Consider the following 13035-nt stretch of genomic DNA (forward strand, 5'->3'; position numbering starts at 1 on the left):
CATCTATTCGCCTAACTAGTGCACATATACAATTTTCCATTGTATTGGGTGTGTTGGGGACACAAGAGACTCTTTGTTATTTGGTTGCAGGGTTGTTTGAGAGAGACCATATTCATCCTATGCCTCCCACGGATTGATAAACCTTAGGTCATCCACTTGAGGGAAATTTGCTACTATCCTACAAAACTCTGCGCTTGAAGGCCCAACACGAGTCTACAAGAATAATGTTGCATAGTAGACATCAATAGACTATGTTGCCGGATTCGTCGCCGCCAGCATCAACTTCAGCGTATTGGACGCGGTGGCCGAAGGCGGGCATCCGCAAAGTATTCGAACTATATATTGTTTAATTGTGCGATTTGCCAACATCTCCTGTTCAGATTGGATAGAGTCAAGGATGGTCGCTTTCTCCACCTCGAACTGCGTCACCACCTCCGCGGCTTCACCGTATTTGCCGATCGCCTCTTCCATACCAAATGTGTCACGCTCAAACTCCATGCTCGGCGCCATGTCTTCCTTCACCACGTCCTCGCTCGCGTCTTCCTCCTCCATGCTCAACTCCTCCTCCTCCGACACCTCTTCCTCTGCCACCTCCCCCTCCCCAGCCGCAATGTGAGTGAGGCGACGCGCCTCCTCAACGCATATCTGGGTGTGGTGTTGTTCCTTTGCAACGCACATCTCGGCGGCGGTCTATGACCAGCGCTTGGGCGTGAGCATCCTGTAGTAGGTTATTTGTCGTCGGGGAAGGAGAAAATGGTGAGTGGTGGTGGCGCGGACGCAAGGGAAAGGATGGAAATGGCGCTGACTAGGGTCTCTTTTGCCGACCGACTTAAATAGCCGGATTTGATGCCTCGGGCAGCAAACCCGAGCGATGGCATGAATTGTGTTCTCACCAAATCCAAGGAGGAAGCCAGTTGACCGATGGTTTTTTGTGTGGGCCCCACCTGATAGTTCAATGTGGTTTCCATGTATGTGCTATCCGCACCACGTATGGGTTGGATATGAAGGGCGCCGAACAACCCGGTCGTTTGGGTTGGGTATGGAGGGCCCGAGCATTTTATACCTGCCGCTCTAGGGTGCTCAACTATTGACTCACGGGTTGCTCGTGGTGTCTACTCGGCGTTTGTTGTTAAGTTTTGGTCCTACCAAGGATATCCTTATAATTTTGGCTGCAAATTTGAGGTGGTTTGCTACCTACACGATTTCATCCTACTTTCCCCAATAGAATATAAACTTTGGAGTGATTTTTTGCTGCACTTTGAGGGATTATCATGATGTTTAATTATGTTAATAATGTTGAGAGTTGGCACTAATGAAAGTATGAGCCCTAGGCATTGTTTCCAAGCATTGGGACACCATTTTACTCACTTTTGTTACTTACCTTGTTGTTTTTATCCGTTCAGAATATAAAAATCCATTTCTACCATCCATATTACACATTTATCATAATTTATTTGCCGAACTAGTGCACCTATACAACTGACATTTGTATTAGGTGTGTTGGGGACACAAGAGACTACTTGTATTTGATTGCAGGGTTATTTGAGAGAGAACCACCTTCATCCTACACCTCTTGCAGATTGATAAACCTTAGGTCACTCACTTGAGTGAAAATTGCTACTGTTCTACAAGACTCTGCCGTTGGAGGCCCAACAAAGTCTTCAAGAATAAAGTTGCGTAGTAGATATCAGGGGTTAGGGTTTACATGGGGATCTAAACGACCTTGGGCCGCTGCGATTCTTTGCTTGTCCAAGATGATCATAGAGCTGAAGAGCTCTGCCCGAGCCTCCCCTATAGCTGGGTTCCTTGAGGTCGAGTGGGCCCTTGGTAGGCCTGTTGTCGTGCTTCCTTTTGGCTAGCCATCCCCGGTGAATGGCACCGTCATAGGACCAAGTGCATGGTGAGTGTCCAATACCACATGATAACACCATTTATTTCCTATGGTGATGAGATCTCAATCCAAGGTTGGATCTTCCCTAAGGGAGGGGGAGAGATGATTTTGAGCATCCCATGGACATCAACATGTCAAGTGCTCCATCATCAAGAGACATGTGCAACATATACTTCATACATATAAAGGTGAATTTTCTCCTTTATGCGTGTTCACTTGGCACTCTCATGGATGGTATACTACTTGACCCTCCCCCTCGTGCACACATAGGTTTGAGAGAAGTATCACATGTACCATGGAGGTGATCATGCATTATTAGAGCGAGACCACCATCCAACAGGGAAGCTTGGAGGAGGTGACAGAAGAAGACAGAGCAATAGAGGAGTGTAGATTTTGCACTACCGGACAGGCCAGTCAGCATCTTCATGAAGCCCCATGTTGCCACCAGACTATCCGGTAAGGGGGAATAGACTGTCTGGTCCTCCCGACCATACTATCCGGTACTGCTTCTGCAAGCAGAGTTGGGGCAAGGCCCGTGTATCTTTCCCATTTCCCCCTTACTTACCCCTTCGTGCCTTGGACCTATATATACCTCTTCCCCTCCTCCATTCTAGGGTAAGCTAAGATAGAACTCAAACCATAGAGCTTAGCTCATGTATCTCCCCTTGTGGGATTACTCCTCCATGGAGATGGCTCCTGTAGTGGAGATGAGGCATCCTCTTGAGGGAATGACTCCATAGGAGTACCAAGGCGTCCACTTGTGGGGAAGATTCCTCCATGGAATTCAAGTCCTCCTTGACTTAGGACTTAGGGAAGAACCTTATCTTGTTTCATCTATTTCTTTGGGTGATCGAACTAATGATCTATCTTTGTGTATATCTTGTATTGTATCTTGTGTGTTGATTTGCATTCATTTCCCTTGTGATTCTCTTGTTTTCCCTTGTGTTCTTCCTCAGACCCACCTCCAATTCATGAAGATCGGGCCACCCTAGGGGTTTCCCTACATCATACACCTCCATAGCAGCCACCAAGAACACATTAAGATCCAATCCATGAAGAGAGAAGAAGATAACGAAGGTGGAGGAAGCGACACCGCCATCTGCGCTCGCTTGGACCTCTAAGTTAACGCCATCTCCATCAATGCATCAACGACGACTCCCCCACCATGTCCTCCTTCCCCAACGTGTCTCTCACGTTAGTTATAATATCCCCCAGCTCTATGTATTTGTCTCTTATGTTTGAATAATCTTTCATCTCTCGGTAGATGGTTATTAACTTGTGTTTGACTGCTTGTGAGTTATTATGCATAGATTGTTTCTATGTACCGGTGTAGGTCGCGAAAGTTTATCAGGTAACACATATATGATTTCTACTAAGTAAATGTCATGGGATTGAATGGTGAGAAATAAGCCACCTCTCTCCTTTATCGTATAACCGAGGAGCAATGAACAGTCGTTATCTTTATGTCGCATCTGATGGGAAACCCTTAGTTATCACCTTATACCGGCGAAAGTCCAAGTTGAGTGGTAGTGGTGTGAGAGGTATGTGTCTGTGGCAGCATGACATGCCTAGCCTTAGACTTCACCCTGTTACCTCACTAGTTAGTTTCCATGCACCCATAGGCCTTTATTACTCGAGCATCACTTCTGACTTGTTAGTTACCTTCAATTGCAGTTTTTACCTTATTGTTCATGTTACATAAATCCTTTATTTACTGTACTCCTAGCAACTGGTAGAATAGACTTGTTAGCTACGTAGTGTGACAACACAGTTATGGGGTTGATAGTGACTATCTTTTGGCTCTTCTGGATCTGATATATAAACCGAGCGAGTCGAGGCTCTGACCCTGCCTTGCCATAGCCGCTCCTCGTCTCCAACGACGCCTCCTCCGAGCTATGATGTTGATTCATCCGATTTGTGTGGTCATGGTAGTCTTCCTTGGCGGTCGGTTGAGGCCTCGCGGTGGACGCTTTGTCGGTACCGCTCCGGTCCTAGAGGCTATGGACCAGCGTTCTCCAGCACCCCCGGCCTACCGACATCTTTTGTTGGCACAATTTCGTTCCACGCACTCCATTGTTGAATCCTCTACAGCCTTCTGCTCATCGGCATCCCAGCGGCTCCACCCCGGCAGTTTGGACCTATGCCATCCTTTTGGCTCCTAGCTTGCCGGTGGCATCGCTCACCATCCCTTCCTCTGTGTTGGCTCTCTCTGCCTTGTCGCCTCCCTGGCCCCGTCCAGCTCCACGACGTGCCAATCCCGAAGCTTGCGTTTTTCAGCGTCGACTGATGCCATCCTTTGGCGGCAGACACAACCCCCTCCCCTCCTGAGGTGGTGATCTTGACCAGCGAAACGACTTCCTTATCTTCAGACCCGACATCAATGGGATTGCTCGGGCCCAGTCCAGGACGAAATCCTTGGTTGCCTTCTGGCTACCGCAGCACCAGCGGGCATCATTTCCCTTCTTGGAGGCGCTGACATGGCCTCTATCTGGGCCCCTCTTCGAGCACAGGGGGAAATCCTTGGTCCGGTTCTTCGGGTCAGAAGGCGGCGATGGCACGACGTCGCTCCCCTTCTTGAGGGTGCTATCTTGCTTGCTCACGGCGTCCTTGGTGTTGAATTTGGAGATGATGTTGCTTAGCTATGGTCTTTTCATCTGTTAAGGCTGAGCATCTCGCGTCTCTCTGCTCCGCGTACCATGATCACGTCTTCTCATGTATGCATTCGTGCTATGTGTTGTACCTACACAACCTTTGCGTATCTGCGAAAAAAATTTGTTAACAGCGTGCCTAATCAAATTCTGGCATGTCCATGCAGCGAGTGTGCAACACAAAGCATACAGCAAACGAATCTACAAGATAGCAAAAACAGGTATTGTTCATCCAGCCAAAGAGTCGAGCAAACATACTAACTTGGCATTCCTGAACGATGTTCTCAAGTGTTCCAGTGAAAAAGGAGAGCAGCATACTACTGGACGGTCCAGCCACGAAATTGAACTTACCATATTAATTTGCATTTCTTCAGTCTGCCACCAAACAATGTGTTCAAGCCAGCAGGGAACATTACAATGCGATAAAGCTCTCTAATTCTTCAGTATGCTACCAAAACAACGTGTTCAAGCCAGCAGGGAACATTACAATGCGATAAAGCTCTAATTCTAGATTTGTTCCTTTGCTAAGCCAAAGCATCCGGGGCTGATAACCACTAGAAACCCCATGTATGTGATGCACTGTCGCACCCATTTACAAATTACAACTCGATATAATCAGCAGAATCTCGTTTGGAACAGGGAGACAAATTTGTCATTACATGACTGTCAAAACCATGACCTATTTCATGGAAAACCCCGGAAACAGATGGGAAGGATTCAATCATTCTAGTAATCCAATCAAGGATCTAGCACATCAGGCAACACAAAGGACCAACATCAGCAGTCGATGCAAGATTGAAAACAGAGCAGCATATATAGACATTAGGTAAGTTCTCAATCCAGCCAAAAAGAGTTAAGCTGCCATATTACAATCATCACATGTCCTAAGCATGCAGCGAAACATAACCAAACTGTTCAAAAGAGACAATGCTCCACATCCAACAGGAACATTACACCAAGACATTTAAAATTTCTGACAGTCTTGATAAGCTGAGACAAGTAGATAACTGATTCAACTGATGTGTGGCTCTTCAACAGAACCAACGCCTTTTCGACTTTAGCCGTAGCTGACAATAATTGGTTAGAGAAAATACATTAGACGAATATGGACAATGGATTACATAAAGAAACAGAACTTATTTTATCTGCTCCAAATGTCAGAAATATCTATACATGAGAAGATAGTTTAGCAGGGCACATGTTGCAGGGGGGCAATTTAAAGCATCGAGGCATAACATAAAATCAATTGTTTGATCGAGAAGCCCGATAAGGTCAAATATGCTAGTGTCATCAGACGCAGTGAAACTAACTATGAGACAAGGCACATAAAACATATTGGGTTAACATCAGTGAGAAGAACATGGACCTTGCTAACCTACATGAGTATAACACTTTCAGTTTCTTTGATGATAAGAGAAAACAAGGCTCACCTGGTTGCTGTGGCCACATTTCTTCTTGCGGCAATTCGTAGCCCTGAGCGGCAGGCGTGAATAGCACCTACAAAAAAATGGTGAGAAATGTTAGCTGCATCACAAACACGAAATTCCTGTGAATGACTTATCGCCTAAGCAAAGGTAATAGACAGAGCATGCATGATTGATTAAGCACTTCGGCTACCAAATAGCAGTTACATACAAAAAAATCAGCACTGCAAGCAGTAATGTTCTTGAAAGCAGCATTTCAGACAGTAAGTATTTTTTTTTCTCATAGGGTGGTTCACAAACGACAGGCCTAATTAACTAAGTATTTCCGCAGCCAACAGCCAGAAAAGCCATGCAACACTCCTGAAAAGATGAACAAACATAAACCTGACGGAACACCGAGGGAATGAGCAATCAGCTACAAACGAACATGGTATAGTAAATATGGGGCTTTTCTTATCAAACAGGAGCATCACATTTCATGATGTCAGATTCTCTATATCAGGATGCAAGGGGATATAAAGGGAAAAAAAATGGCACATAACTAAGTATTGCATCAATTAATCAATCAATAAAGCTCCTTGCCTATTGATCCTGCTACTGGTTAGCCCCTTCATTAATTCAGATTAGAAGATGAATACTCCCTCCGTTCCAAAATAGATGACTCAATTTTGGAACGGAGGGAGTACCTCATAAGGCCCAAACAATGTTACATGCATGCATTGCATACCCTCTTGTATAACCCTCTACAAAGCACCAACTTTTGTCGAATTTAAGACAGTTAGGACGCTCAGAAAATATCCACTCATACGAACAAAAGCTAACTAGTTTGAGAACGGTGCAGGGCATAATTCATTACTTGCGGCAGATCAGTTTCTTCTGGTTGTACTTCTGAGCGAGTTCCTTGAGGCTGGGCTCGATCCTGGTGCCCCCGCGGAGGCGAAGCACAAGGTGCAGCGTGGACTCCTTCTGGATGTTGTAGTCGGCCAGGGTGCGGCCATCGTCCAGCTGCTTCCCCGCGAAGATGAGGCGCTGCTGGTCCGGAGGGATGCCTGCGATCGATCCACACCACACCACAAAGCAGATCAACCAAAGCCAGAGCCGAAAACGGTGGATTCAACCTCGACGCTCGAGGAAATGGAAGGCGACGGGGGTGAGAAGAACAGGCCGTACCTTCCTTGTCCTGGATCTTGGCCTTGACGTTGTCGACGGTGTCGCTGCTCTCCACCTCTAGGGTGATGGTCTTCCCCGTCAGCGTCTTCACGAAGATCTGCATCTCGTCGATGCTCCGCTCCCTCGCCTCTCTCTCTTTCACGAGCTCCCGCCCCTGTCCGGATAGCGCTTGCGACGACTGGAGGAGGAGATGGTGGTGCGAAGAACGAAGGCGGCGCCGCGGGTGGGCGGGGTCGTTATATAGCCTTGGGCAGGCCCACGGCCCACCACGTGTCGTATGCACGGAAACCCTACCTGTCGGAGTTGCCGTCCGGCGCTCTAATGGTGGCACGCCAATCGCAAATTTGTTCATGTCGAGCTGACAATTTTAGTTGTTCAGTTAGATCAAATGATGGCAGTTTTTAAACAAAAATATCTTCTTTTAAGGAAACTGCTTATAATTAAAACTGCAACGAAATCGTTCAAAATGCCACCTCTCCCAAGCGAATGTTCGTCAGCTAAACGTGTCCTTTTGTAGAAGCGAGACCTTTACTAATACTACTAATTGCCGCATTTTACGGGACGGTAACCATCAGTAGTAATTTTTAGAGGTAGACGGTGGTCACCGATAGACGGCGAGGCAATAGTTGCCTTGGGCCCATAAATCTGCCGACCCAGCCCATACAGCGGAGAAGCGGAGAAGGTCCTAGCGATGAAACAATCTGACGACTCACGGTGGGGCTGGGAGCAACTCAAGCAGATTCCCCTCCCGCAAAATCGTTTTAAGATTCCTCTAAAACAATTTTGCGGGAAGTGATGCGCCTCGGCAGAATTGATCCGCTATCACATAAGACCATACATAGTTCCCGCTATAAATTTCATTGCACCACACTGGAGTACATACATACATAAAACATAGATAAAACTTGGATTAAACAAATATCTAATAGATAGGGAGGCGGTGGCTCAGTGGCTGACACCGTGGAAGAACGCCTCCGCTGACCTGCGGCAAGCGTGGGCATAGGTATGCTCCTCCTGCACGGCAGCGAGCCTGTCGGTGAATCCTTCTTCTCCGACCTCGACGGTGCGCTCGCGGCGAGGAGCTCCGCATCCGCGGCGCGGCATGCCTCAAGATGGAAACGGGGCCTTGAAACCCGTGTCTTCGCAGGTTTTTACCCTATTAGGAAATGAGGATGGGCCTGTTTCTATCCCCGCGGGGCTGCTCATGAGTAACTTTTAAAACCCTGCCAAGTGTTGTCGGTGCAAACTCGTTCCAGCACTACCTGCACCTGGAACCAGGCAAACCCGTGAAACATATGACATGTAGTCACTAGAATAGAGCTAGGTTGGCCAAAAGCCCATTATCCCACCTCTGTGCACCCAAAAAGTCACTTATAAATGCCAGCTTACCACACTACCTCATCTAAACCACAAGCACAACCTCAAAAATCTCAAACCCATGCACGCACCCATCTGCTTACCTCCTGGTGCTGCCTTCCAAATGTTGATATTGTTCTTTATGACCGCTCGCGAGGATGGATTCTTGGTGCCGCCTCCCAAAAGTTGCTATTGTTCTTTATGACCGCTTGCGGGGATGGGTTCCTTGCGGGTACGGAAAACCCGACAGGGACGGGGATGGGGAAAAACCTATCCCCGCGCACGGTTTCGGGGAAGGGGACGGGCTTGGGTATCTCTTGCGGGGACGGGGATGGGCAAGCAAAACCCGGCGGGTTTCGTCCCCGTTGCCATCTTGAGGCACGCCACGGTGTGCGGGTAGAGCTATTCGTGGAGGCAGTGGAAATTGGCCCAATGGGACTGACTACCGCTACGGGAGAGACGGTCGCGTTCCCGTGCCTGCTTGGACTGCCTTGAAGGGGGGATGGGAGGGAGGTGCTGGCCTCCGTGTTGTTGCGCGAGATCTTGCATGGCGGTGAGCCCCCATGGCCACGGCAACCACGCCCCAATGCGGAACCCGCCATTGGTCGCCGAAAAAAGAAACCGCGTCTAGCGTAATTGCTCGTCGGAGATAGGAAGGGAGGAGGTGGATTGCAGTGGAGGAAAATGCGAGAAGGGAACCCTAAAACTCTGGTGGTCCCGTAGATATAGCGGGCGAACGTCCGTTTTGTGGGCCGCTTGTATAATTTTTACAGGCCGGGCTAGATATAATGGACCTGTTCGGACCGCAAAAACTGCAAAAATGCTATATCGGCCAGAATTATGCAGGTCGAGGAGGTTATAACATATCTTCTAGAATTGCACTAAGAAAGCAAAAGATGGAGGGAAGGAACAATCCGAATGAATCCAAGCACCTGCATTGTTCAGTAGTTTCATACTTCCATTGTTGCTCTATATTAGACATCCAGACTATTTTTTTTAGAACAGAGACTGAAGAAGAGCCCAACTTTGAATTAACAAAGTCATCAGCCGGTAGAATTACATCTCTAGAAAACAACCACAATCTGCACCAAAGAAAGCATGACAAGATACAAAGACGATAGGAAGCAGCTTACAAGCCTCACTCAACAAGCTAAAAGGATAAACATACCACAAGGGAGAGGAGAATTCCAACTCAGGAGCATCAAATCCAACGACGAGGAAGGGCATGTCGTCACAAAAACACCGGCGGCCCGACATGACACACCTATCTAGCTCCATTGTCGTAAAAGGCCCCTGCCTCCACATCTCGCTCGAAGGCGCCACGTCATCGTTAGATGGAGAAGTTCACCCTAGAACATGGATGAAAGTCACCGAAAGGCAGCACCAAGAAAGGAACCAAGCACACCCGACTTGCCACAGACTACTCACCTAGAGCTGAACACCACCGACGCCCATGTACAGGTTCATGTAAGAGGAAAAACTGCAGGATTGGGCGAACAAGAGCAATGTCATAGTGCCTTGGGTTGCATTGAGAACTCTAGAAGCATTGCAGAGGTTGAAAGATGCAACATCAACTCTCACGACGCGCTGAGATGGGAAGCGGGAGGAGGGGAACCCTCCCGCCCCGGAATATCCATGAGAACCGGCGGACACACAACAATGCATGGAGAGCACCCAAAGCTCATGATACTACCAAACAAGAAGTCGTTGCAGTCATGGGAGACGTGTTACCGCCGTCGCATGCCAATTGCATCACCGTGAAGCCCACATCTCACCTAGTTCCAAAGGTGGCGCCTTCAGGAAGGATACATCGCCAAGAGCGTTGTCGCCGCCCAGTAAAGTTGGGGTTTTCACCTTGGAGGCTAGGGGAAGGGGGCGGGAGGAGCAGACCAGGATGGCGCCTCCAAGGAGGAAGGGACTGTCGTCCACGGGATACGCCGCCGTCAAGACCGCCGAGGACAACCTGGGATTTCTCTCGATCTTCATTTCCCTGTCACCAACACTCCATCGGCACAGGGACCGGCACCCCAAGACGTAGCAGGCCAGATTTACCTGCAGGTGAAGCTCACAGAACAACAGAGGAGGTGGAGGCAGCCAGATCTGGCGCCGACAGGAGCCAAAGTTTCCACCACGCCATGGGTCGCATTCTCCGGAGCATCCGCCATCCAAAAGGCCAAGGACACCGGCGCACACCCGCGCCACCTAGCGCTGCAGATCCTGTGGCACCTATCCGATTGGGGCAGCCGCCTTGGAGCCGATGCCCCATCGGCCGAGGCGGAGAAGTAGAGGCCCAGCCACCACCTTCTTAGTAGTGCCCTGTGCTTGCCCGGCGGCCAACTTAGGCCACTGCGAGGGAGGCGGCGGGGTTAGGGTTTTGATCCCGAGTCGCCCGAGCAAGGACATTCAGACTATTTTCACCCGTAATCAAGATTTTTGCAGCACATAACTTGTTCATTCCAATTAGAATTTCTTAAGCATGTCATCATATCAGCACGAAGTGTTCAACGGTGCAATCAAGATTCGACTTACATAAGAGCTTAGGTTCCGGGTTTTGATCAATCACGACGTGTTGTTAGGTCACGAAGCCACAAAAAATATTACAATCAGCGGCACTGAGTAACAACAAAAATGAAAAGCCATGTCAAACAAAAATCGGTTTGCAGTCATGCTACCATCGGTGGGGACTGGAGATGTGTTCAGGGCTGTAATCAACACATTAACATTCGGAAGAAAACCATGGCACCAACACACTACACTACCACCACCATCCTGGTTTATTGGTCCCCTTTGCATTTTACGCCAAGTTTTGGCCTTTGATTTAACTAATAAAATGTTAATACACGTAACCAAATATAATATCATTGGAAACTATGTTCAAATACAAATCCAATGATACAATTGTTTATGACATGCATTATTATTATTTTAGTTAAATCTATGGTCAAAATTTAGCACAAAATACTAAGGGGACCAATAAACCAAGACGGAGGTAGTACCTGATGTTAATCAGGGTTCTACATCCATGAGGACATTTACAACTGAAAGGACATGCGGTGACCCCATGTGTGGTTTTGGTAATTGATGACATTTTCTATGGACTAATGGTTGCATTGAGTTATATTTGAAGGATTTGTCCATATGCTTTTCTTGAAGTCCATGTATTGGTTTCAAGGAGTTTATGAGTTGACCAAGGTGCTATTAAGGAATTATCCAAAGATTGGTCATGTGAGTGGTGAGCTTATCGCAAGCATGTCTTGAAGAAGGAGATTGTGTGAACATTCAAGTTTACCTTCAAGACATCATCCTAATGAAGAGAGTTGGAAAGATTCAAGGTTGATCAAGACTAATTAGAGAGAGTGATTCAAGTTGATCAACACACAAATCACACAAGTTGTACCGAGAGGGATCAAGTGATCCCATGGTATGGTAAGCATTGTCCATTATGCTTTGTGTACTAACCCAAGGTCTACGTGAGAATTCTGTGTGGGGTTAGGTATGTTTCCATGGGCTTGCGTCAAGAGGAAGATATCATACAACCCATGGAGGATGACAAGTGGTGTTCGTCATCAAGTTTGCAGTGGCAAGTTCTAGTGGAGCAACACGAAGAGTGGCTCACCCATAATGGAGTATGGGGGAGAAATCATGCTTAAAGCTTGCTGTCCATTGTGGTGGCAATAGACTTGTGAAGATGTGCCGAAGAGTGGCTAACCCATAGTGGAGTATGGGGGAGCAATCAACTAGTCTTCATCAAGCCAACCCAATCAAGAAAGGTGGTCCAACTTGAGGAAGTCAAGATCGTCATCATCTAGCTCAAGTGGATATGTGCAAGGCAAATGTTTGCCCTTGATAGGTTTTCTATTTTACTGGTCTCATGGTGGTAGTTGGGAGACCGGGTTGTAGAATCACTTGTCGTACTATCAAGGGGGGCTCTCTAGTATGTAACTTGATCGTATCGTTTGTCGAGAGATCAAACCATTGCATCCTTACATCATCTCTCTTGGTTCTTGTTTGGTTCTTCTCCTTGTGAGATTTGGGCTTACAGTCATCTTCATGACAAGCTCGAGTTCATCGAAAACCGATTTCTTATGCATCTTCTTTTGTGTTTTCGGTGTTGGAGTTTTTACCGGTCTTAATTGAGAAAAGGTTCTCACCATTTTATTTTGGGTATTTTCTCAATGGCTATTTCTTGATATTTATATCAATATTGTGTTTTCTCTTGTCTTTAGCTTTTCAACAAACTTGATTTCGTCAAATTTGGAGCTCATATGCTAAAGTTGTGGTTGTTTTAATCTTACCTGTTTTACATAGAGAGGTTGTACTGCCCCTTAGAGCGGCTGTACCGGTTGACCGGTACAACCGGTGTTTGGAGTGGTTGTATCACTCTAGAATTGGTTCGAAGGCTGTATCGGCCATGTACCGCTCTACAACCGGACTAGTTTTTGTTTTGGAGCAGCTCTTGGGCGGTTGTACCCGTTAGTTCAGTTTAACCGGTACTACCGGTTCCCCGAGCTATTGTACCGCTTAGGCCTTTTTCCTACAGGTTGGT

The 13035-nt window shown here is 47.4% G+C and overlaps 1 protein-coding gene across 1 annotated transcript; it reads right to left on the bottom strand.

Moving 5' to 3' along the window:
• Positions 1–5405: 5405 nt before the first annotated feature.
• Positions 5406–7324, bottom strand: LOC119290936 (ubiquitin-like). Its single transcript, XM_037569618.1, has 4 exons — positions 7134–7324; positions 6820–7012; positions 5970–6036; positions 5406–5606 (listed from the first exon to the last, which is right to left on the bottom strand). Exons 1-4 carry the CDS (start codon positions 7234–7236, stop codon positions 5571–5573), a joined length of 399 nt encoding a protein of 132 aa, XP_037425515.1. The 5' UTR covers positions 7237–7324; the 3' UTR covers positions 5406–5570.
• Positions 7325–13035: the final 5711 nt, after the last annotated feature.

The sequence above is a fragment of the Triticum dicoccoides genome, chromosome 4B (assembly GCF_002162155.2).
Source record: "Triticum dicoccoides isolate Atlit2015 ecotype Zavitan chromosome 4B, WEW_v2.0, whole genome shotgun sequence".
Lineage (NCBI taxonomy): Eukaryota > Viridiplantae > Streptophyta > Magnoliopsida > Poales > Poaceae > Triticum > Triticum dicoccoides.

Bases quoted from the DNA above. Each gene is read 5' to 3' on its own strand.
- LOC119290936 (XM_037569618.1), bottom strand. From the start codon at position 7,236: ATGCAGATCTTCGTGAAGACGCTGACGGGGAAGACCATCACCCTAGAG. The intron at 7,013-7,133 runs GTACGGCCTGTT...GATCGATCGCAG, and splicing joins CAAGATCCAGGACAAGGAAG to GCATCCCTCCGGACCAGCAG. The intron at 5,607-5,969 runs GTGAGCCTTGTT...AATTATTGTCAG, and splicing joins AATGTGGCCACAGCAACCAG to CTACGGCTAAAGTCGAAAAG.